General features: G+C 35.8%; 1 protein-coding gene across 1 annotated transcript in view; it reads right to left on the reverse strand.

Moving 5' to 3' along the window:
• THEMIS (thymocyte selection associated) overlaps positions 1-25,685 on the reverse strand; it is a 175,899-nt gene that overhangs the window by 81,449 nt on the left and 68,765 nt on the right. The window contains exons 3-4 of the mRNA XM_011235092.3: positions 15,207-15,665; positions 2,227-3,275 (exon numbers count right to left, since the gene is read on the reverse strand). Coding sequence (XP_011233394.2) covers positions 2,227-3,275; positions 15,207-15,665 — 1,508 coding nt within the window. The remainder of the gene's footprint in view (positions 1-2,226; positions 3,276-15,206; positions 15,666-25,685) is intronic.

A 25,685-nucleotide genomic window follows, 5' to 3' on the forward strand; every position in this document is an offset into this window, starting at 1 on the left:
CCTTTCTGATTGTAATGGACATCTCCAGATGTTCACACACTTCACACTTATCTCTACCATTTGAGACAACTCTTGAGACAATTCCCTTCCCCACCAATCTTGGCTATAGTTGGGAATGCCAATGAATTGATTGAACCAGGAAATGGGCATGTGCTCCAAAGTCCCCTTCTTTTTAAACTGAAAACAAACAAAGAGATGATATTCTTATCAAGTGGTGAGACTAAATGATGCCGGAACCATCATCGTAGTGTTCCTTGTATGAATAAAACTAGTCTGTGAAAATAACTCTGTGATGAAAAGCAAGACCCACTTTGGCCACACTCAAAATCCTGCTTCCAACTGTCCCTGGAGTTTGGCTGTACCCTTAGATTCTCCATGGGTACATGAGCTAATAAATTCATTAAAAAGAAAAAGAAAAAGAAAGCCACTTTGCGAAAAAAACAAGTTCTAACTTAACTATAGATTTTTCTATGTAAAGTTTTTACTTATTCCTCCTGCTCAACTTCTGTCTTATATTAGCTTGCTACTGCTGCTCTAACATAAACATGGTGCCTTAAACAAAACAAATGTAGTATCTTACAGTTCTGTAAGTCAGAAATCCTACACAAGTCCCATTGGCTAAAATGAAGGTGCTGGCAGAACTGTGTTCCTTTCTGGAGGCTTTAGGGGAGAATGTTTTCTTAACTTTTCTAGCATCTAGAGACCATCTGCATCCCTTGACTCAACCTCCCTTCCTTCATCTTCAAAGGCAGCAACACTGTCTCTCTGTGACCATTCCATTGAGTCGCATCTCTCTCTGACCCTGACCTCAAAGAGGAAATGTTCTTTTAAGGATCTGTGATTAAGTGAAACCTATCTGGTTAATCCAGAATAATCTCCTCATCTCTAAATCCTTAATTTTAAGCACACGTACAGAGTCCCTTTTGCCACCTAATGTAACATATTCACAGGTTCTGGAAGTTTAGGCATGAACACCTTGAGATGGCATGAGGGGGGATTATTCCACTAAAAATGAGACCAGCATTCCATCTCTCCCATCATTCCATTCAGCAATAAAAATATATTAAACAGGAGAAACTAGGGACTTTCCATATTAATAGCAGCTTGTTAATCAACATTATTTGGGAACTATTGTTTAATTTAAAATGACTCCTTCAAGATCATTTTTCTGGAAAGGAAATTTCTGCTGCTTTTATCTTTTTTCTGAAGATGAGCTTGAAGTTTCTTACAGGATTTATCCAGCATACACTCAGAATGCAATCTTTGAAATGTAGAATTAAAAGTATTTTCATACCCACATACTTGAAGCCGGAGGCTGCTATCATTCCTGAGTACAGAGAGTAAACACAGCATCTCTCTTTGTTTTACTAATTGCTTTGTTTCCCCAAGCTGCTAGCACAACATCTGCCAGGCCAGAATGCACTCCTTCCACACACCACAGAACCACTGACGGCCAGATAAACGACCTACACTCCATGGTGTAAGGGCAGGTGCTTTCCAGGCACTCAGCTGGCTGTTTTCACGAGGAAAAGACTTCAAGTAGAAATGAAGCTGAACCCCTCCCCTCCCCAAATCTTTCCAATGGTTATGGAGTTGTTGATTCTGGTATGATCTCACACTGTCTGCAATTTTATTGATTTTGTTTTTCAATAGAACTGTTAAAGATTACAATCCTCAGATAGGCAGAATGTGGGCAGCTGCTCGTATGCTCACACACAGTTCTGCCAAGATATTTTTACATCCTTCTGCACATAAAACAAAATGAAGACGTGTTATAGATGCATGCTACTGGTAACCCCCCCCCCGAAGAAGGGAGTTTATTGTATGCTCATTTCCTGGATGAAGTATTAAAACAACTCTACCTAGAAAAAAGAACAGCACTTTCAAAATAAAAGAGATTTGCTTCTGAGGCACCTTATAAAACATTCCTAATTACCAAAACCCATCGAGACGGCAATTTAGGTCATCATATCCAAATGTCATCCCTGCTATCTCTAATTCAATACAAACTTCCTGTCACATCTACTGGTTAAGCATCAAAATACAAAATGCTGCAACAGCTTATGCTCTGCTGATGTTCATTCATCTACTGTGCATCAGAAAGGCTCATTTCAAATATGGCATGAAAGAAAGAAAAGTAAGCAAAAAACAAACTCAGAGGAGACTTGAAATAAATTGCCTCAAGAAAAATCCTAAAAAGGAAAAACTACAAAATCATAGCCTTACCTTGGGAGACTTAGGCTGACCTACAGCCCTGTTTTCTGCTAAGGTGAGCGGGGTTAACTTTGTTTCCTCCACTGAGGGATGTTTGGGAGGGCGAGGTGGGGGGTGGGAGAAAGAGCCTTCGTATCTTCGCATCATGTAATATTGTTCTTCAGTGATCTCTTCAACCAGAGTCCTGACTAGAACTGATCCTGCGTCCCTAGAAAAACTATTAACTAACTGAACAGTCATATTTAAGCGGCTGACCGGAATTTCCCAGCACTCCCTGGGGTTGGCAAAGTCACTTATGAGTAGGTAAGAGTCTGTGATAGCTTCCTCCAACCGCAGTCCTGGTGTAGCAGCCAAAATGTCTTCTTCAATGGAAAGATCTCTCACAGATACCTTCACATTGAAGGGCAAGCGGAACTGCGCACAGAGCTCAGAAATCTGGTACTGTTTCTTATCATGAATCACCTCTACGAAACCTCCTTCCATGTACAAAGGGAGCAGTGTTGCCTCATAGGATTTTTTGAGGATTTTTTCACAGGCCAGAACATTCACCACTTTTTTGATTCCCTCACAAAGGACTTCAGTCGTCTGTGAGTGATGCACTAGAAACTGGTCCCCAACAGATACGGATGACAGCTCATCATGAGGGGGATGAAAGGCTTTGGTGGCCACCACGTGGAGAGGCTCCTTTTCACTCTTTGCTATCTCAAGGTCATAGGCAGTTGGGAACTCCCGAGGTCGCCGCTTGAATTTGCCTTTATAGCTAGTGGGGATCAAGAAGTGCCTCTTAGGAAAATTGCTCCGAATTTCTGAAGCTAAGATCCTTGATGCCTGGTACTTTTTGTGGATCACAATGGTTTTCCCAGGCTGTAAAATACTTCTGGGCAGCTCGTTTCCTTGAGGTGCCTCTATGACTTCAGCCACTATGGGGAACTCTTTACTGGTCATTTCAAAGAGATCTTGTGTAGATAATAGCTGAAGAAACCAGTTGGCATCATAACTGTCAGTAATGTCTTTGACTTCAACATCTAAACTGGGGAGGATGCGGACTATATCCTTTCGGACTGAAAGAAAAAAAAAAGACTATGACATTTTGTCCATCACAATGTTAAGTATTAGAATCTCTCCTGGCACCATAGATAAATTCCACTTAAAAAAATCAGATGTTCATGATATAACATTTCTTATGTGTGACTTTCTTTTTTTCACATTTTAAAATGAAATAGACCGTATGTAAAATCGACACCCATAAGCTCATTACTCAGCTTAAAAAAGAGATATTAACCTGTCCCTTGGAGCCCTATGAAGCTTATCAAAATTTCAACCTCCTCACTACAACCCAAGAATAACTGTTCTGATTCTAGACTTAATCATTCTCCTGTTTTTTAAATAGCTTTATCACACATAACAAACATAATATGTGCATGTTTATAAATGTATATCTGTGTGTATATATCTTTTTCAGAAGGTTTATAATATCATTTGAACTCATGCTCTTGAGGTCCAAACATAACACATGAAATTATCTTAGAAGAAAGTTTCAGTACTCCAAATAAGACCCTTCCCTGCATAAGACCCAAGACATATATTCTTTACACAAAATTCTATCCTCTTGCACAACAACACCGCAAGATCATGGGATATAAAGTACTTAAGATTAATATATGGAAGTGAACAAGATGCAATCCTTTTCCAATGTGAAAGTTATTCTTTCTCTGCTGAAGAAAAGGAGTGTTATTCTTTCTCTCCTGGAAAAGGAGTGTCACAGGATGGGTCACAGTCAGAGGAGCCATTCAGCAGCCTTAGTTATGCTGGTAGGGTGCTTACCAATGTATTATTTGCCTAATGTGGGGACTAATAAATCTCAAATTCTTTCTAAGCACCCACTATCCTAGACATCTTTGCTTGACATTACACAGACACTTAAAATAGTCCTAAAATTATTCATCTGCTGTCCATGCACTATTCCACATAGATTGTTATAATGGTCTTGAATTAGAAATAAAGTTACTACTAACAGGGTTGTATAATGGTTTATATTTTCTTGACAATTTCCTACCATGTAATGTTTTATAGCATTTTCATGATCCACTGTTGTTTCCCAATATCTCCAGCCACCTTCTGTCAATACACTTTCTTCCTTGCGTGCTTTTAAAAACAAATAATTTGGAAGATTTTGAAAACAGAATTTCCTCTTAAGAAGCATTACCTATGTTATTACTTTTTATATTATTAACTTTATGCAGCATCTGAAAACTATAACTTTATAATTTGTGTCATATTACTTGAACATGCTGTGTAACAGAGTTCCTGGAGACATAACATGAAAAAGCATTATTTTATATTCTTGAATAGAGAACAGAAAAAAAGTCAATCATTGTCTATAGGATGAAGATCGGTAAAAATTCATTTAAAAAAAATAAAAAGAAGGCTAAAAGAATACTTCTTTCCTTCATTGATTCATTGTATAAAGTTTAGCATACCCAAACTTTTTTTAAAAAAAGATTTTATTTATTTATTTGACAGAGAGAGAGCACAAGCAGGGGGAGCAGTAGGCAGAGGGAGAGGGAGAAGCAGGCTCCCCGCTGAGCAAGGAGCCTGATGCAGGCCTGGATACCAGAACCCTGGGATCATAACCTGTGCTGAAGGCAGACCCTTAACTGAATGAGCCACCCAGGTGCCCCACATACCCAAACTTTTAAATTGTTGCTGCAGGCTTACCTGCATCCCAAGGTAATTTTAAAAACTCTAAAATCTCAGCAAGTTGAATAGAAATGAATGAGGTTTAAGAATTGTAGAACTAGCATGAGGTAAGCATCATAGGCTCATGCCATTCCTCAAGTTGAGGCAACAGTTAAACATTGGTAGAACATTAAGGACTTCCTGGGGGCTCTAAATTGATCCATCAGAACATACGGACCCTAATGTAAACTAGATCCCAATCTGTATCTGGTATTGTGGGTACAAGAGTCTTTGATTATTTTGTTGACCAATATATCCCAATGTCTCGAATGGTTTCTGGTACATCGTAGGTACTCAATAAACGAACTGAACAAATGAATAACTATTGCCAGAACAATGTCCTTGATTGAGCATTAAAGGATGTGATCTGTTAAATAGAGTTCCACATAAAATTTCATTGGGAAAAATAAATATCTACTGCTAATACTCCTGCTATACATCATAGAAGGTATTGTATATATCAGTTAAAACATGCCCCTTTAGGTTGTAGTTTATCTTACTCAATGGCTTATTTGGTGCAATAAATATTTTTACTTTTACTGTTTATTTCTGTAAAAGAACAATCTAGACATTTTAAGGTATAAAAATAATCACAATGAACGTGCCTTAGTAGAAGATTCAATAAGGAAAATAGTACATGCAGTGAAAATCAACAACTCTTCTTTGGTCCATCAGAGAATTGAGGTTACAGGGCAAACCATCACCCCCAAAATGAGAGAAATAGGTGAACAGAGACTTACAGCTTATTGGGAGCAGAAACCACTAATAAGAACACTTTAAGGGTAATTGACTACTTGCTGGAGACAAAGCCTAGGCAAGCTTGAGAGATAAAACTTAGAGGTCCAGGTTTAGGGGGCTCCATCCAGACTTTCTTGTTTATTCCCAAGAGCCCCACCAGGTTCTCAGGGTGAAGATCAGAGAAAAATCCCCTCATGCTTCTGGCAGCATAATGGAAAAAGTCATAGCATTCAGTTTTCCTTAAAAAAGGTCTGCCCTCAAGGAAAACTATTTTACCATAGCCTAACCAACTTGGGTTTTACCAGAGTTTAACTGACGTAGGGGAAGGGAAATACCCAACAATAACCTCCTCTATCTTTCCACATGGGGGAAGGGAAATACCCAACTCCAACCCCCACTTGCCATATTCTATCTCACCTAAGGAGGCATGGGAAGACAGCTGAGAAGCGCTTGTGAAGGTCACAGGGCACAGGGCCACTAAAAGACGCAGACCTAAATACAGGATTACAGAATACATCTCCTCCCCTACACCTTACTAACCATATCGACAAGACTTCTGTATAATAATGGGGGATTATAACTGAAGCATTTATACTTCTGTTTAAGAAGCAGTCTCTAGGGAAAGACAACAAGGGAGACAAAAAAAAGGACACTGAATAAAATTTTAGCCTCTGACATTTATAGATATAGAAAACAGTAGGGGCGCCTGGGTGGCACAGCGGTTGGGCGTCTGCCTTCGGCTCAGGGCGTGATCCTGGCGTTGTGGGATCGAGCCCCACATCAGGCTCTTCTGCTGGGAGCCTGCTTCTTCCTCTCCCACTCCCCCTGCTTGTGTTCCCTCTCTCGCTGGCTGTCTCTATCTCTGTCAAATAAATAAATAAAATCTTTAAAAAAAAAAAAAAAAGAAAACAGTAAACATGGACTAACTCACACTAGATAAATAGAAAACCTCACATTGAAGGTTTATTTGCCTCAGTTTCTTTTATCTGATATATCATGTCTAGCTTTCAACAAAAAATTACAAAGTATATTAAAAGGCAAACAAACAGTGTAGTCCAAAGAGACAAAGCCAAACTCAGATATACAGAGATTTTGGAATTTTCAGACTGGGAATTTATAATATGATTAATATGCTAAGAGCCCTAATGGAAGAAAATAATAGAAAAGATGGGTAATGTAAGCAGAGAGATGGAAACTTTTGTAAAGAATTAAAAGGAAATGCTAGGTATTAAAAACATAATAACAGATATGAAGAATGACTTTGATGGGCTCATCACTAGACTGGACATGGCTAAGGAAGGAATCGGTGAGCTTGAAGATATACCAAGATATATCAGCAGAAACTTTCCTAACTGAAAAAAAAAGAATGAAAAAAAAATGGAACAGAATATCTAAGCACTGTGGGGTAACTACAAAAGGTGTAACATGCACATCACAGGGACGCCAAAAGGAAGACGAGAAAGGAACAGAAACAATATTTGAAGTAATAATGGTGGAGAATTTTCCAAAATTGAGGAAGCTTACAGAAGAGCAAGCATGATAAATACCAAAAAACCTACCTATGTAGGCATATCACATTCAAACTGCAGAAAATCAAAGAAAAAGAGAAAACCTGAAGAAGCCAGAAGAAAAAAATATCTTACCTCTAGAGGAAGACGGATAAAAACTAGATTGTCCTTCTCTTCAGAAACCATTCAAGCAAGAGGAGAGTAAGTGGCATACGTAAAGTGTTTAAAGAAAAGAAACCCACCAACCTAGTGTTCTGTCTCCAACAAAATTATCCTTCAAAAGTCAAGGGTGGCAGAATATGCCACCCCAAAATAAATCATTTTGGCATCAAGATTATTTTGACCTAAAATCATTTGAAAAACAGCAGGTGCAAGAAGGGTATTCTAATCTCTCCTTTTCTTCCTGAAAACAGGAGACAAAACTCCCTTGTGAAAGATGCCTTCTCTATACCAGGAGAAAAAAAACATCCATCTACAGGGAGTTAAAGCCAAGTGAATTCTGTCCAAACAGACCTTGTTAAAATAATTCTGACCTTTCTTTAACCTCCCCACATAGTTAGTTTAGTTACTTCTCAGTTGCCTCTTTTGTTCAAACCAATATAAAAGCATGTAGGTTTTGCCATTTTGGGAGTCTTCATTCCCTTCTGAGGGCACCCCTTTCACATAAAACCTGTAAATCTGTCTGCTTTTCTCTATTTAATCTAAGTCAGTTTGATTCTCAGGGCCAGTCAAAAAGCCCTAAGAGATGATTATCTCTACATATTTTTTTTTAACAAGTTTTGTCAATTCTAGCCCTGCAGTTTCTCTCAATTGCTAGTTCCTCCTACATTATTATCTAATAATAATTATTATTATATTTGTTGGAAATTTTCACTGTTTGATTTCTTTGTCATTTACTTTCCAAGATTACACTTACATTTTTCTCAAAAGTATTTTCACATCCAATTGCTCAGTGAATTGTTTTGTTTATATTTTTGTATCACATTATATGCTTTATAATGATTATTAGATGCACTAATAATTTGTAAACTTTGCCTTATTCTAGGCTTTCAAATTAAAATTTTCTTTATAGTTCATCCATTTGGTCTCAATTCTCTTTATGAATATTCTGTGAATTATCTTTTTTCCCCCATTTATTCAGCTTCATTTCAACTTACAAGAAACTATACAATGAATTTTCATTTTCTAGATAGTATTCCCTGGTTCTACTGTTGTTTGTATTTATAAATAGAGAAAGTGCCTTTTGGGTTGCTCTCTAATATTTGTAACAGAAAAAAAAAATCATCATGACCTTCACTGAGAAATCAAGTCATTTTAAATCAATATACTTACATTTAATATTGGTTTATTTGTAATACTTTTCCTTTTACATTTTTATATATCTTATAATTTTAATTGATAAGAGCTACGAGAAGTGACTAGCCATTTTCTTATACTGGATGATACATGTCAATACGTGTCCTCCATTGATGTTTGTGATGGTTATTTTTATGTTTCAACTTGACTGGGCTATAGCACCCAGTCACTTAATCACACACTGTTCTAGGTGTTTCTGTGGAGGTATTTTACAGATGTGGTTAACATCTCAATCAGTTGACTTTGGGTAAAGGATGTTATCCTCCATAACGTAGGTGAGCCTCATCTAATCATTTGAATCGTTTTAAAAGCAAAAACTGGAGTTTCCCAGAGAAGAAAAAATGCTGCCTCAAACTACAGCATCAACTTCTGCCTCAGTTTACAGCCTGCCAATCTGTCCTACGGATGTTGAACTTATTAGCCCCCATAATTACATGAGCCAAGTCCTTAAAATTAATTGATTAACTAATTAATGTGTAATTTTTTTAATATTATACAATGTAATTATATATAATGTTATAAGTATCTTCTGTTTCTCTGGAGAACCCTGACAGGTAAAATATTTACAGCTGGTAGTATAAGAATAAATAAATACATATATAAACTGTACCTTATACTGCTTGCTGTTTGATATTTCTGTTAGCAATAAGATTACTTGCCTAAAGGAAGAAAATGAAATGGAAGTGGACTATAGTGTTCATTGGTTCTAAATATCATGTTAAGTCTCAATATTTTCATTGGCACATTAGGAAAAGCACTAATAAAAATTGAACCTGTTACACAAATATAAATGATATCAACTTTGGTGTCCTGAAGTGAATATTCATTCTCCCTAGCTATTAAATTCATAAATATGTTATCATAATAAATCAAATCTGGATATGGTGAGTGAGAAAACTTTCTTGTTACCTAAATAGGAACTTTGTACTATGTAGAATATACATACAGAAACAAATATTTTAGTTGTTTCATTCATTAATTCATGTATTCGATTTATTCAATATTGGACACTTTATCTCATGCATTGAGAAGATAAAAATAAATACATAAGAAACTGACTCTGGTGTGTTTATGAATTACTGAAAATTATGTTTTATTAAAAATATTGTTTATAAATTATACTTATCTTTTAGCAATATTAGCAACCAGTACTTTCAAGATAATGCTAGGTCCAGGAAAAGCTCTGGGCTGGGACTAGCTTAAGTAAGTAGTGAGGTTTATAGGTGAAATATGTGGTTTTCCAACCCTTTATTCTCACAAATTTACTATGAGGGCAAGGAGAAGAAAGAGAAAGAAAAAAGAGAATAAGATTCTGTGAATCTAAAAGACATCTACAATCCTTACACAGAATGAAGGTAGAGCTCAGATGGAAGAATGGTCAAAAATTTGGCAGAATAGAAAAAGGAAAGCCTCTGTGCCTAAGAAGCCATAGTACAATGAAAAGTCAGCCTTTTTTGCCCCATGAGATCTCAAAAAGGGCCCTAAATTGGAGGCATAAGGCCCCTCTGTCCTGTGGATGAGAATATAGGGGGTTATCTGAATGTCTGAAGAGTGGTTAACCCCAGATCTCTAACTCTATTCTGGGGAAGATAAGCAGTTATCCCTACTACCTCTCTCTCTGCAGCAAGAGTAGATACAGAGTCACAGAATCTGGAAACTAGGCATAGGCGAGCAGGGGAAAAACGTGACTGAAAGCAAAGGAGTAAGTCTAAACCTGTGGGGAAATGGTGAAACCCTCCCCAACTTCCCCACTCAGCTACAATAGTTTCAGAAGCCCCACAACTGATCTGAAAGAAACTGAGCAAGTCCCAGAGGAAAGACTCACAGAGCCTGAATTTAGGGAATGCTCTGATGACATAGCTGGCAAAACGAAACCTAAAATTCAGAAACAAAGAGCTTGTATCTAAATAGTGCCTCACTTGTAAATTAAAAAAAAAAAAGTGTCTCACAAATAAATAAAAACAAATGGCAAATAATCACCAGGCATTTGAAGAAAACAGTTAATGAGAGTGACAGATCAAATCCCCCCCTTTTTTTTTTAGAAAGAGGGAAAGAGAGAATCTTAAGTGGGCTCTGTGCTGAGCATGGACCCTGACTCAAGGCTCTGATGACCCTGAGATCATGACCTGAGCTGAAATCAAGAGAGGGACACTTAACCCACCGAGCCACCCAGGCGTCCCAAACCTTTTTTTTAAAAAGCCCAAAAGAGACAGATAAAATGCAAGGAACACAGAAAACTTTAAGAAATTGTAAAATATTCTCAGAGAGATAAGATATTGCATTCTTAAAACAAGAACACAGTAGCATTTAAAAAATGATGTAAGAAATAACTCTTGGAAATTAAAAATATGATAGCTGAAATTAAAAATTCATTAAAACAGTTGGAAATGTAGTTAAGGAATTTTCCCTGAAGGCAAACCAAAGACAAGAAAGACGTAAAATAGGGAAGAAAATAGTCCTAGATCAGTATGGGAGCTTCAACAAAAGATTAGAAGTTACAGAAAGAGAAAAGAGAAAAAAAAATAGTTGAAATTATCAAAGAAATTATCTCAGAAATGAAATATCTGAGTTTCCAGACTAAAAACTGCCATCACAGTGAAAGAACAGGACCACCCAGATGGTTTTAAATGGAAGTCCCAGAACAACACCATTACAGATTAATGTTTTCATCCCCCAGTACTCACATGTTGAAACCCTACTCCCCAGGGTGACAGTATTAAGAGATGGGGCCTTTAGGAGGTGATCAGAATTTGATGAGGTCACCAGGGTGGAGCCTTCATCAAGGAGATTAGTGTTCTTCTAATCCTGTATAAAGTCAATGCTTTGAAAAATAGCACTATCTTCATATTATTTGGAAATTTAAATGTAAATACAAGAAAGCAGGGACAAAATATTTAAAGCAGTTACCCGGAAGTAGCAGAATGTGGGGAAAATTTGGGAATGGTCAAGGGCATAAAGCGTGCTGATCACTTTGTTATAAATCCTTTTACCACTATTTCACCTTTTTGACATTGATAAATATTGGGATTATTTTTAAAAATAAAATGAAAGAAAGAAGAAATCTAGGGATACTAAAAGATCAATGTTTGGGTTTTTGTGTTTTTGTGGGGTTTTTTTTTTTTTTTTTTTTTTTTGCTATTGATTTATCACCTATTATTCAATATTCTGATACTGCTTTCCCCGGGGGCGCCTGGGTGGCTCAGTCCTTAAGCATCTGCCTTCTGCTCAGGGCGTGATCCGGAGTTCTGGGATCAGCCCCACGCCCCACGCCCCACGTCAGGCTTTTCTGCTGGGAGCCTGCTTCTTCCTCTCCCACTCCCCTGCCTGTGTTCCCTCTCTCGCTGGCTGCCATTCTCTCTGTCAAATAAATAAAATAAAATCTTAAAAAAAAAAAAAGATACTGCTTTCCTGATACCACCTTTCTGCTTGTGTGATTTCAACCCTCAACTTTTAAATAATGAGTTGATATTTCACATGTCTAAGCAAAAACTGTACACTTAAATTTTGGAAGGCATTGAGGTTTTTACCTAAAATGAAATGCAGCTTTTCAACTCTTGAAATTTTCAGTAGGGGAGAAGTAATTATCAATCTGTACATCAAAATATAACACAATTAAAAAGTTTTAACAAGCAAGATTTCTGATTTTTAGTAGCAACTTTAAATAGCTGACTCAACTTTTCATTTGTAAATATTAAGTATTCCATTTGCCACACTAACATGAATTTTTACCTTCCAATGAAAGGCACAAACAGATCTTACTATGACTTAAATGAGACTGGTAGTTAAAGGTCTTGAGTGGTTAGTTGTATCTATTTTCCAAAGAGATGGAATGTTTTACAAATCATGAACTGTATAGTGAGAGTCAGAGGGCCTTCAGGCCTGTAATGGGGATTATGAGCAAGAGTTTCCAGGAACTAATATTTCATTTAAAGACATCCTACTACTTCTTTATGATGCTAAATTTTCGCATCAATAACATATTAAAAATGTAACACCAGGAGTTGTTTACGCTATATTCCTTCTTTTCTCTATTTACTTACTATGTTCTCTTTTCAGCAAATCAGTATTTCAAAGCTTCCTATAGGTCTCAATCTTTTTCATCTTGCTTTTACCCCTGAGGTTTCTCTAAAATTTTCTATCCCTGCCTCAGACCTATTCTTTTTCTTATCACTTGAGAAAGGGAGGACTTGAGACAAGAGGGTGTTCAACTATGCCTGAACTCAAGGTCATCGGAAAGTACCTTAGCAAGCCATATGCTGTTGACCTCAAGGCAAGTTTGAATCTTTAATATAAGAAAGAATAATGTAAAACAAGACCACAATTGGTTTTTAAAAATAGCCTACATTTTATATTTAGAAGACAAATGCCTACAACAATAATTTTTAAAACTGGACTTTTTGCGTTGGACACCTGTCCTCTATCTCCAGGGAGTATTCTGCAGTCCGTACACATGCAAAGCAATGCCATATGGCATCTGTCCTGAAATTGCTATACAAAAAGAACTAATGTTTAAAATAATCCCCAAGAAATTAAAGATCCAAAATAACAAATCAAAATTCAATTTAAATACCATTAAAGAATGGAAATTAGACTAAAATATTTGTAAAGGACTTTATTTCCACCAAAGGCTTTCTTCTGGGGCCTTGGTTAGCATGAAACCATATATAAGTCCATCTAAACAATTGTGTTAATACGTCGTGTTCCTCTATCAATGTTTATATTTAGTAAACCGTATCACTATCCAACTAGTAGATCAAGCCAGAAGCCTGGATTTCAGGTTGACTTCTTTCCTCCTTCCAACAGACCTCCAAATCTTGCTGGTTGCACTTCTTAAATACCTATTAGGAGCAAGTGTCCTGCTGATATCACTATTGTACTAACCTCCAATACCCGGCCATATACCCAATGGCCTTCTTACACTCCTCTGACCCTGTCCCTTCCACTGAAACCCTTTATTAATTTGCCCTTCGGACAAACGTTAACCCCTTAAATGTATGTCAAGACTCTCCATGACTGATTCCACTACCTCCCTGCATGTTTTGATCTTTGTCTCAACCTGTCCTCTCTTTTCTCACACCAGCTACACTGGAGCTCCAATAGCTTGCTTACTTACCTGCCTTCCCAGAAACTGCTATCACTTCCTCCAATGTTGTCCCCTCTTTCTCTGCCTTATTATCTCCTATTCATCCTCCAGGTCCTAGTTTAAATGCCATTTCCTCAGAGAAGCCTTTGTTGACCCCTAATCTAAATTCATTAAATGTAGTAACCACCTTGTTCACATGCTTAGATTCTGGATTGGCCTACATTTGCAGCTGTGTGAAAGGAGATGCCAATGGTTTTTAAAAATTCACAAATTTTAAAATGAGAAAATGCTATATCCATTATTTATGAAAAGTGAGAAAAACTCAATTATCAATTTCAATTACACATTTTGGAATAGCTAACAAAACATTAATGAGAGGTCTAAAATTTGCTGCGATTTCCATTTTTTGTCATATTATAAAATGATCATGCTGTGGCCTCAATTTTTTGCAGTGTTAAAACATAATCACTACTTGAGTGGAATTCCTTACTTATACCTTTAATTCAGATGAATTAATTTCTGGTTAAATTACTTAGGTGTAACAAAATTTAACATGTAGTTCTAAAACCTACCCAAAGGTTCACATCAGTTTTTTCATATTTATATAAGTGACCAACAACCAACAATATTTACAGGAGAAGAGAGAAATAGAATTTGAGATATCCAAGGGATAGCCTTTGACCAAACATTTTTACATACTGCTTTTTTTCTCAAGTGTATTATATATAGTACCTTAATACAATCTTATTTCATTCTCAAAACAACCGTAAGAGGTAGGCAAAAGAGGTATCATCAACCCCTTTGCAAAGACAGTTTAAATGGCTCACTCAAAGCCATCACCTATTAAGTTACTGACCCAGAGTTAGAATCCAGTACTTTTGACTGCATACACAACTCTTTGCTCCGTGGTTGCTCACTTAGTGCCATAATTTTGAAAATTCAAAGTATTAATTCCTTTAGGATAACAATGCTCTCTCCAGCTATTGCTATTTTTAAATGCAAATTATCCTATAAAAATTATATGTTAAAACACACTTACATGTGAATTAATTTGTCACATCATTTTCCCTTAAGTCAGAGGGACTCTCAGCTAAAAAGATTTATGACCAGTGATGGATAGCAGGAAAAAAAAAAAAAGCTATCACAAAAATAGCAGTAAGGGACATATTAAGGAAACTTTGTCTCTTTATCACTTTGTTGACCACCTTCATAGAAGAAAGTTTCTTTCTAACCTAATATGCTCTATCTTTAAAAGTAGCTCTTTTCTAACCATGTTTAACTGGCAGTGATAGAAATGAATTAGTAGTTTAACCTGTGTGCACCTTCCAATTACCACAACTTACATTTGCATAGCACCACACAATGTATAATATGTATTTATATACATTATTCGATTTGATCCTTACACCAAATATATGATTTACTTATTTATAGATGAGAATCTAATTCTCAGTGGCCTTAAAGGACAAGTCAGGGACAGGGTCGCTTTCTTCAAACTCTAAAGTCTTCCTCCTTCCCAAACCCCACAATGGTCCCCTCATAGAGCATCATTCTCAGTGGATACTTACATTTCATCACACCTTGAATCTCATAAACAGGCTTTAGAACCAGAGCACCATAAAAGCCTTTAGGGAATGGATTTGTTAAGTCCCACTTATTTGAAAAACCTGTAAGCTTCACAGTTCGTGTTCTGTTCTTTGGGATCTTCCATTCAACAATCTCCTTTAGGGTATAAATATGTTCATCTTCACACTCATAGAATTCTCCTTCTTGTGACAAAGGCAAAGTAAACGAGTGATTCTGATGATTCCTTACCACTCCACAATTCACCATTACTTCGCCATTGATCTCTTCAACTGAGTTGAGCATGATTTGCTCACCGTGTTTTACAGTGAGATTCTCTAGTTTTAGGTCCTTCTGATGATAGAAGCAAGGATGCCCTAGTCTACTTGATCCAATATGAATGGTCCTTGTTATTTCTTCCATGGTGAGGTATGGCATTTTATCAGCCACAATCTTAAAAAGACCTAAGAACAAAAGAATTATGTAAATTAAAGAGAGTTCTTACAATGGAAGTTCTCATAAGAAAATCACAGTGAGAGTTATAAAACAAGTACAATGTAGTTTTTAAAAAGTAATGTATTTGTTTTAATCCTGAATTTGTCTAGGTCAAATTGTAACGTATCACTTGTAGATACTGGATCATCGGATCCAGGCAACACCAACGGAAACAACGGGAAAATACCTTGAAATAGAAAAGCCCCTGTTCTTGGAAGTGGGAAATATGAATGAGATACTGATGGGCTGTATCCCAACGACCTGTGTAATCTTGAGCAAGGCATTTAACCTCTCAAAATCACATTTTCTATTTTTAATTTTTAAATTGAGAGGATTGGATTAGATCGGTGTTTCTATAACTGTATTTTCTGGACATACCAAAATTAAAAGATATTCCAGAAGAAAACAGTTTCCTGGTCAAATTAACAAAGTTATATACCTGGAAGGAGACAGTGGTGATGGTTATACAACTTTGTAAATGTACTTAATGACATTGGATTGTACATTTTTAAATGTAAATTTTATGTTATGTGCATTTTACCACAGTAAGAAATACCTACATATTTCCAACTAAATACTTCTCAGAAACTTTAGATGCATTGCAACTTACAAAAAGAGAATATAATATGTAGAATGTTGAAAATTTGATTATAAACTCTTGGGGAAACATCCATTGATAAATTACACCATACCAAGATATATTGGTGCCCCATGTAACTCTCCTTGGAAAATGCTAGGTTAGGTAGCTGTTCTGGATTGAATACTCTTGGTGATATATCATTCTTCTCATTGCTTCTCTAGTTTTCCCATATTTCACTCAAATTTTTTCCTCTAATACTATTGGGATAAGTACAAATATAATGAATTTTTACCGTTTAAGATACAGCTTTTTAGGTTTGCATGTTTAATTCTCCTCTTTAAATTACTTTTATTTTATGGGCACATCTGCTTTGTTGTATTTTCAGAAATGAATTTATTGAAGAGGTTTTAATAAATTCCAGAGAAAATAAGAACAAAGAAAAAAATTAGGTAATTGCTTTCTTAACACAAAAGTAAATGAATAATATTATATACTAGCATGAACTAAGATAGATTATCTTGCTAGATATTCATTAGACAATGAGACAATCTTACTAGAATTCAATATAACTTGAAAAATCATTTATTAGTTTACTCAACAAATATATTCCAATTAAATTCATCTATATATCAAATCATTATTAAACAGATTATAATGCCTTATATCTATTATGGGTTACTACACAAAGATTTATGATCAGTTATTATTGTAGCTGATCTTTGCTCAAACAAAAAAAAAGGATTTGGGTCATTTTTATTCATAAACATCCTGAAAAAGTGCGTGTGATGCATTCCTGGCAAAAAGTAAGGTAACATGTGCAATCTGTCCTGAAAAGCTTCAGAAATTGACTAGTGTCCACTCACTGTATGGTGTGTCTGAAGACAATAAGGCAAAGAAACCATTTACTTTGAAGGAACTTCTTATTTTATTAGATCTCGTATCAGGGAAAATCCAATAAAAGAATATTCTTAAGCTCCGCACAGTAAATGAATTTGTCTGTATGTGTGCATGTGCATACATATGTTTAATCTCATTTGTACATAAAAATTTGTCTCTAGGAGTCCACAGTTATTATCAGGGTATACAAAATTCAGCAATTTTTGTGAAATGTTAAAAAAAATAGCTACCTAGAATCTCATAAATGGTAGAGACACATAGTTTTATTTCTGTTCTAGATATATTGATGACATAAGTCACAGAAGAATTAATTCAGCATCTTCTTTCTTGGGGAATTAGGTTCACCTAAGGTAATAACAGACCTAAAATATTGTGAAATAGAAAAAGCCTGAAACCCTAAGGGCCACCATTATTTCAAGTTAATCACATACTTCAGAGCTGTCTTGTTGTATGTCTCTATTGCAAGAAAAATCTATCTATGAATCTGTGTGTTTTCCCTTGGAAGATGATTACGTACACAGTTTAGCATGCTAAGTGGTAGACACAGGAAAATATCTTTGATTAACTTATTTCTTCATCTACTATTGCAGTCAATCCAGAGTCCCTCCTTATAAATAGCCACTTGATACTATGCAAACTAGGGTAAGTTCATATATATATAATGCCATATTGAAACTTCAATTTCACAATAAACTAAAGTACCATAAGCCTGATTGGCTTTACATCTCATCAATTTTTCCTCCATCTTTTCACAAAGAGTACAATAGTTTTACACTGGAGAAAATATAATTTGCTATTCTTCAAAAAAAACACACACACACACACATTTCAGGAGTTGAGAGATCATAGGGTGATTATAAAATAAGGCAATATGTAAACTTCATAAAGTAAGCTAAGAAGCAGAAAGAAAATGAAGAAAATATACTTCAATTTCCAAATTTGATTGTCACCTATTAAAATGGATATTATTACTTTTAAATTAGGAGAAATTATTCATAGAGAGTATGCACTTGAGAAACAAAAATTATAAGGAAATGCAATTAATTGAGCTATTGAAAATTAACTGATGAGTGAATCTAGTCTTTAAGATCTTATCTCTGAATCTTAAGTTTTTGGAGAGCTTATAATTTTAACCAGTTCTTAGTGATCTGCAATTATTAGTAGCAATAACAACTGAAATTTGTTTGGAAATTTAAAAGTTTGAAAGATTTTTTTCATGAATCATAAATAATCTTTTAAGGATAATAAAACAAATGTTATTACTGAAGGATATAAAAATGGTCATGATTTTTATCGTTATGGCTCTAGAATTTCAAATCAGACCTTTGACACCCATATCTTACGTTCTTGCGACCATACTAGGCTGTCTCCCCATCCTACATATAATTTACAAGGACATTGCCCAGGAAAACATGTCTATTCTAGTTCACAAAATATGTATATGGGTCTCATTAGCCAGTTCTCCCTTTGCATGACTCAGCCTTTCCAGAGCCTCCAGTGTAAGAACAAGAGTAATTTCCTGGTTCACTGTGCATAATTTATGCTTATCAGATTTTTTCTACTTTTTAAAATCTCATCAAACCCACCCAAATGGGGAGTAATTTTAAAAATTAAAATTTCTAATGTATAGCACAATATTCTTTTTAAATTATTTTTATTTTTAAAAAGTTTTTTTAAGTAGTCTCCATGCCTAATGTGGGGCTTGAACTCATGACCCAGAGATCAAGTGTTGCATGCTCTACCAACTGAGTCAGCCAAGCATCCCCACAATATTCTTTAATATATATAATATAAGATCATTATGAAGATTTCACAATCTTTTTCATAGGCTAATCTCTAGCTTGCTTTCCCAGTTTCAACTAAATATATTCCCGCCATCTCTGAGATAAGGAATCTTAGAGTGAATTTTGCCTACTAATTCTTTGAAAGTAATGGTCCAACATAGTGTAAATAATCAGATAGTCTGTTCTGTAAAAGCTTGGATGTGTCCTTAATTGCCACATGCCCAATTCCAAATCCTATGGTTCCCTCTTCCCTGGAATATTTAAGAGATGAAAAATTAGCATCCAGTAACAGTCATAAATTTTTCCCCATTCACTCAAAAACAGTATTTATTTTGTTAAAGTTAAGCCAGATGATCTGTTGAGAGGTAAGTGGTAAGTGTCAAGTATGAACTATGTACACATTTTCCACAGTGGATGGCAGGATAAAAGCCACAGGCAATACCACTGACTGAAATCTCACTATACAAAGCATAACACAACTGAGCTATGACAGAGCGGAGGAATCAGGCACCACCTAAGAATGCCAAGAGCACAACAGTAGCACCAGATTGTTGTTGTATACAGTAATATAGCTATGTTTTGTACAAAATTATGTACATTGACACACTGGAATATTTGGGTCCCCACTAATCAGACATTTAAGAAGTAGAAAGGGGAATGCACAGAACAGTGGTGATTATATGTGCTTTGCTGAAAGGATGAAGAGCAATATATATTGCCACATATGAGAAAGTTCTCAAAAGACTGCATACAGACACATAAATTCAATTATTCACATTTTACACATATATCATCAAAATGATCACAACACTGTATTTGAGGGGAAAGAAAGGTAACCAAAGAGGTGAAAGACCTATAATCCAGAAACTATAAAACACTGATGAAAGAAATTCAAGATGATGCAAAGAAATGGAAAAACATTCTATGCTCATGGGTTGGAAGAACAAATATTGTTAAAATCTCTATACTACCCAAAGCAATCTGCACATTTAATGCAATCCCTATCAAAATACCAACAGCATTTTTCACAGAACTGGAACAAAATCCTAAAATTGGCATGGAACAACAAAAGACCTCAAATAGCCAAAGCAATCTTGAAAAAGAAAAGCAAAACTGGAGGTATCACAATTCCAGACTTCAAGTTACATTAAGAAGCAGTAATAATTAAAACAATATGTTACTAGCATAAAAATAGACACATAGATCAATGGAACAGAATAGAAAACGCAGAAATAAAACCACAGTTATATGGTCAATTAATCTTCAACAAAAGAGGAATGAATATACAGTGGGAAAAAGACAGTCTCTTCAATAAATGGTTTTGGGAAAACTGGACGGCAACATGCAGAAGAATGAAACTTGACCACTTTCTTACACGATACACAAAAATAAACTCAAAATGGATTAAAGACTTAAAAGTGAGACTTGACACCATAAAAGCCCTTGACAAGTGCACAGGCAGTAATGTCTCTGACATCGGCTGTACCAATGTTTTTCTACCTATGTCTCCTGAGGCAAGGGAAATAAATGCAAAAATAAACTATTGGGACTACATCAAAATCAGAAGTTTCTGCACAGCAGAGGAAATATTCAACATAACTAAAAGGCAACCTACTGAATGGGAGAAAAACATTTGGAAATGACATATCTGATAAAGGGTTAGTATCTAAAATACAATTTAAAAAAACCTTATACAACTCAACACCCAAAAAACAAATAATCCAATTAAAAATAGGCAGAAGACATGAACAGACACTTTTCCAAAGAAGACATACAGATGGTCAAAACACACATGAAAAGATGCTCAATATCACTCATCATCAGGGAAATGCAAATCAAAACTACAGTGAGCTGTCACACCTGTCAGAATGGCTAAAATTAAAAACACAAGAAACGAAAGTGTTGGGAGGATACGGAGAAAGAGGAACTTTCTTTCATTGTTGATGGGAATGCAAACTGGTGCGTCCACTATGGAAGACAATACGGAGGTTCCTCGAAAATTAAAAATGGAACTACCTTATGATCCAGGAATGTACTACTGTGTATTTACCTCAAAAATACAAAAATACTCACTCAAAGGGATACATGCATCCCTATGTTTATAGCAGCATTATTTATAATAGCCAAATTATGAAAGCAGCCCAAGTGTCCATTGATAGATGAATAGATAAAGAAGGTGTGGTATGGTGTGTTGTGTGTGTGTGTGTGTGTGTGTGTGTGTAGGAATATTATTTAGCCATAAAAAGAGTGAAATCTTGCCATCTGCAGCAAGAGGGACAGAGCTAGAGAGTATAAGGCTAAGCAAAATAAGCCAGTCAGAGAAAGACAAATACCATATGATTTTACTCATATGCGGAATTTAAGAAACAAAACAAAAGAGCAAAGGAAAAAAGAAAAAGAGAGAGATCATTGAACAGACTCTTAATCATGGAGAACAAACTGATGGTTACCTGAGGGGAGGTCGGTGGGGGGATGGGAGAAACAGGTGATGGGGATTGAATAGTACACTTATCATGATGAAAAAAATAATAAAATAATGAAAAAACAAAAATAAGATTATTAAAATATGCAGCTTAGAATATGCTGGAAATGTACATGTATGATATTTAATTTTCATAGTTGCAGCATGAGGTAGCTACAAACAAAACACAAACATTTCACAGATAAAAGGACATGAAAGTTTGAAGAGCTGCCATAAATCCTCTATCACCCCATAGCTCACAAGATACAGAGTAGGTTTTTGTGTCTCTGAAGTTCAAGGACTTAATCACAGAGTAACACGTTTCAATCTTTCATTATTATTATAAATCATAAACTGTCCGGCCTTTCATTAGCTAATGAAGAAGGTTCCCTCTTTCAGGTGCAGAAAGTCTTAGACCTTTTTAAATCAAGCAACATAAGAAAATGAACTTCACTGATATTTAAGATATCGATTGGCACTAGTCTCATCTGTCCGTGTGTCAGATGGCCAGGTGCCTGCAGATGTAGGTGAGGCCTCTGAGGGAGGCTTGGGACTACACAAAGTGAAGGGGTTGACTTTGCTGCCCGCACAGGCTCACGTACTCCCAGTGTGCTGCAGGTCACGCGGCCATATATAAGTGGGTTTTCATAATACATTATCATAGTTTTTAAAGAAAGTAATTCTCACAAAACGGATAAATGCCTTTAAACATTTCCTGCAAAGAAACCACGTATTGAAAATAAAACTAATATAAACACAGGTGAGCAACAGAGAATGAAAACAAAGAAATGAACACAGATGAGCAACAAAGAAATGAAAGAGTTGACATTTCTACTCTCACTCAAACTTTTCTTCAGCCATATTATGAGGTAAAACAATGATACTCTAGTCTAATGATATACAAAAAGTGGCTGAAACTTCTTTAATATCTCAAAGTTATCAAAATGTGGATTCATTTCCACGATCATTAGAAAGAAATTTGCCTTTAAAATGCAGGTAAAGATATGTCAAAGATGCACACACACACAATTTTGAATAAATACATAGACATTTGAGATGTGTGTTCAAAAATTTCTAACTGAGCCATCTGAAGAAGAACTGAAGACGAATCAGACCTACATATTTTAATCACGTGTCTTGTCTCTCTGCCAATGATGCAAAGTGCATCCCACTTATTTTTGTGGATGTGTGCCTCTGCTTTTTTAAAAATTTTAACTGCACTCTGTTCTGCAGTCAAATTCCTAAACATCCTTGTTATTTTGTACTTGTCTAAATAGATTTCCCATTTCACATGCTTCCTGTGGCTTTTCTATCATTTTGTTATGTTTCCAAGACATTTTTTAGGTCAGCATGTCCTACAAAAACTACCTTTTTTCAAGACTACCCCAAATCCAACATTTCCATGAGAAATTCTAGCTCGAGCATCTTCATCCAACTTCAGATTGAAATGGGGTGCATGAAATATCTTACCAAAGCAAAAAATCACAATCCTTGAACAAAGTATTGAGATATAATAATAATAATAATTAATAATAATAATAATAATAAATGTCCAAACTGTGAGAAAGTGCTCCAGATTTCTCAGAGTCAATTATAGGATTATTAAACATCATCAACAAAGGAGTGACTCCAAAAATCTTGATAGAAGACAGAAGAGTCTTGATAGAATAGCAGAAACAAGAAATGTTAAGGAAAGTGAAAGTTCATGATAAGAAAATTTTGCATATTAATTTACTGAGTATTTGGGAGGGCAGGAGCCTTATCAAAGATGGTGTCGCATTTGTTAAACGTTAGATGAGATTAAGTGAGACTGTAGAATTCCTGTGTTTGAATGCCTTTACATTTACAATAGGATCAAAACCGTCTATAATAGCTATTAGCAGATTTTAATAGTTCTTTTACCTGGAGATAAAAAGAATAAGTCATAAAACCTTTCAATTCATCTTTACCTTTTTGGTTCAAACTTTGCATTAAAAAAAAAAAGCAAACAAGCAAAAAACGTCTTTTCCCAATAACATTTAGACTCCTTGAAAGGAGTGACTACGTAATATTTAGCACATTTCATTTGGGTTGTTTAACAAATAATTTACATTGGTTAGGTCTTGAAATCAAATGATATAACTTGGTTTCTATGCCTAAAGCTCTGTAACAATCTTAGGTTACTAACAAAGGTGTCATAGCTACTTGTGCATGTTAAAGCTTTCTCTCCCCCGAGCAGTGGGGATGAGTAACAGACTAGGAGGAGGAGAGAGAGTGAGAGAACTTCTCATAAACCTTGGCAAGAGCACAGCTCCCTGGACTATACAGAGCTCTGCCCCTTGTATTCTAGGGAGACACAGAGAGGCATTGGCACTGGAAAGAACCGCCACAAACCTCAGTCACCCCAAAATCTCTCACTAGGCTTTTTTAGGAGTTCTTCAAAAATACTACACATTTATTATTCCTGGCCTGGGGTGACTTTAGGCAACAGAATTTTCAGGACGAGCAATACACAACTATCCTAATAGTAAAATGAAGTGGTTTTAAAAATGTTAATTATTCATTTCAACAGTCTGGGTTTAATTCTGGCTTCAGTCCTTTCATCACTGTGTGAACTCAAGAACTTACACCCCCCAGGGCCACAATTAATTTCCCTTTCTGCGTAATGGGGAAAATTGTATCATCTACCTCATAAAGTCATTGTGATGTTTAAATGAGTTGATACGTGTAATATGCTTAGACAATACTTCACACACACAGCAAGCACCAAAAAAGCAAAATAATAAGTTATTCTTTCTCCTTATTTTCTTTTACTCTGGAATTCTAAACCTTTGTGGAATGGTTATAAGGTCAGAGAGATTAGTATTTACAGGGCCAAAGAGGACAAAGTAAATATTCCAATCTGGATCAAATCAGATGAGACAAAATATATAGAATCTACAATTTAGCATCTGACACAGACTGAACAAAAAATCCTAGCAATAATTATTTCTACAGATTTTGCCAGGGTGTTAGAATATGGAAATGAGCCTTAGGTGACCTCTTAAGGTGGACTGCCTTTGCTCTGAAGAGTCTGTCTGACCCCATGCTTTGATAAATTGCTTAGAATTTAACCATCATAATTTTATGCCCATAATGAGCAGATTATAGGGAGATGTAAGCACATTTTAAATGCAAATATTGTGCTGCTTGTAGTTATTCACAAGGTATACATTATACACAGTTGTGGAAGTTGCCTTGAACAAAAGAAACAGCAAAATGCCAAGGCATTTTCGAAAATGTGTTTTATTCATGGCCCTGAAAGGTGGTTGAAGCCAACTGACTGAGGAGTATACCCTCCCTCTTTTTAATGATCTTAATTTTGCTAATGGAATGTTAGTGGAAGGAGTTGGGGAGCCATGTGGTGCTGATTGCGTTTTTCAGTATTGCTGTTGCCTGCAAATTAAATGTACCTAAGTAGCCACCTGTTTATGCTTACGATTATGTAAAACCCCATATGTTTCCCTCTCTACACATGGGAGGTAAATATTGAAAAAATTATTCTGGTGTGAAGGGTGAAAACAGCGGCAATTCTTCTATAACTGTCAACATATGCTGTGATATTTCCTTTAATGTTTTGCTTTGTCTGACATATTTGCTGATTTTTACCATGCAGTGTTCAAAAATATCTGTTACTCATGGTTATACGAAACAATTAAAAATAAGTTTACATTAAATTCAAATTAGGAAGAGATATAATCTCCTGATGTAACCATAAGTTTTAAATGGATTTCAGAGCTTATGATTTAAATAGATTTTGATTTGCATGATAAAGAAAACTGAACTTTTTTTTCTAAATTCGCCAGCATGTAAAAAGGAACATCTTCTTCCTAGGCACATCCTTTTGCTTCCATATTACTAGGCCACAAAAAGCCAACTTGAATGACGTGAATTTGAAAACTGGCAATGGGTTCTTCAGATGGTTAGCCCACCTCTATGCCCACTGGATCTGCTCTGGAGAGTAGCTTGCTGGATCCCCTACAGAAGATCTGACCTGGTACCTAGTCAGCAGGAGTTTCTGAGAAGCTCTGAAATGAGTTTCCTTAGAGTATTGGGAGGTCTGGTGCAGGAAATTCCTGTGGAACAGCCTCAGACTACTCAGAGATTGGCCCAGTTGGTAGCTTGCTGGAAAGACCAGAGAGACTGGACTTGCTATTGTTGATCACTGTAGACAGTGAAGATAAACGAATTAGAGTTTTATATGGTTTATATGAGATCAAGAGGAATTTAAATATCACTGTCTAGCAGC

The sequence above is a fragment of the Ailuropoda melanoleuca genome, chromosome 10 (assembly GCF_002007445.2).
Source record: "Ailuropoda melanoleuca isolate Jingjing chromosome 10, ASM200744v2, whole genome shotgun sequence".
NCBI lineage: Eukaryota > Metazoa > Chordata > Mammalia > Carnivora > Ursidae > Ailuropoda > Ailuropoda melanoleuca.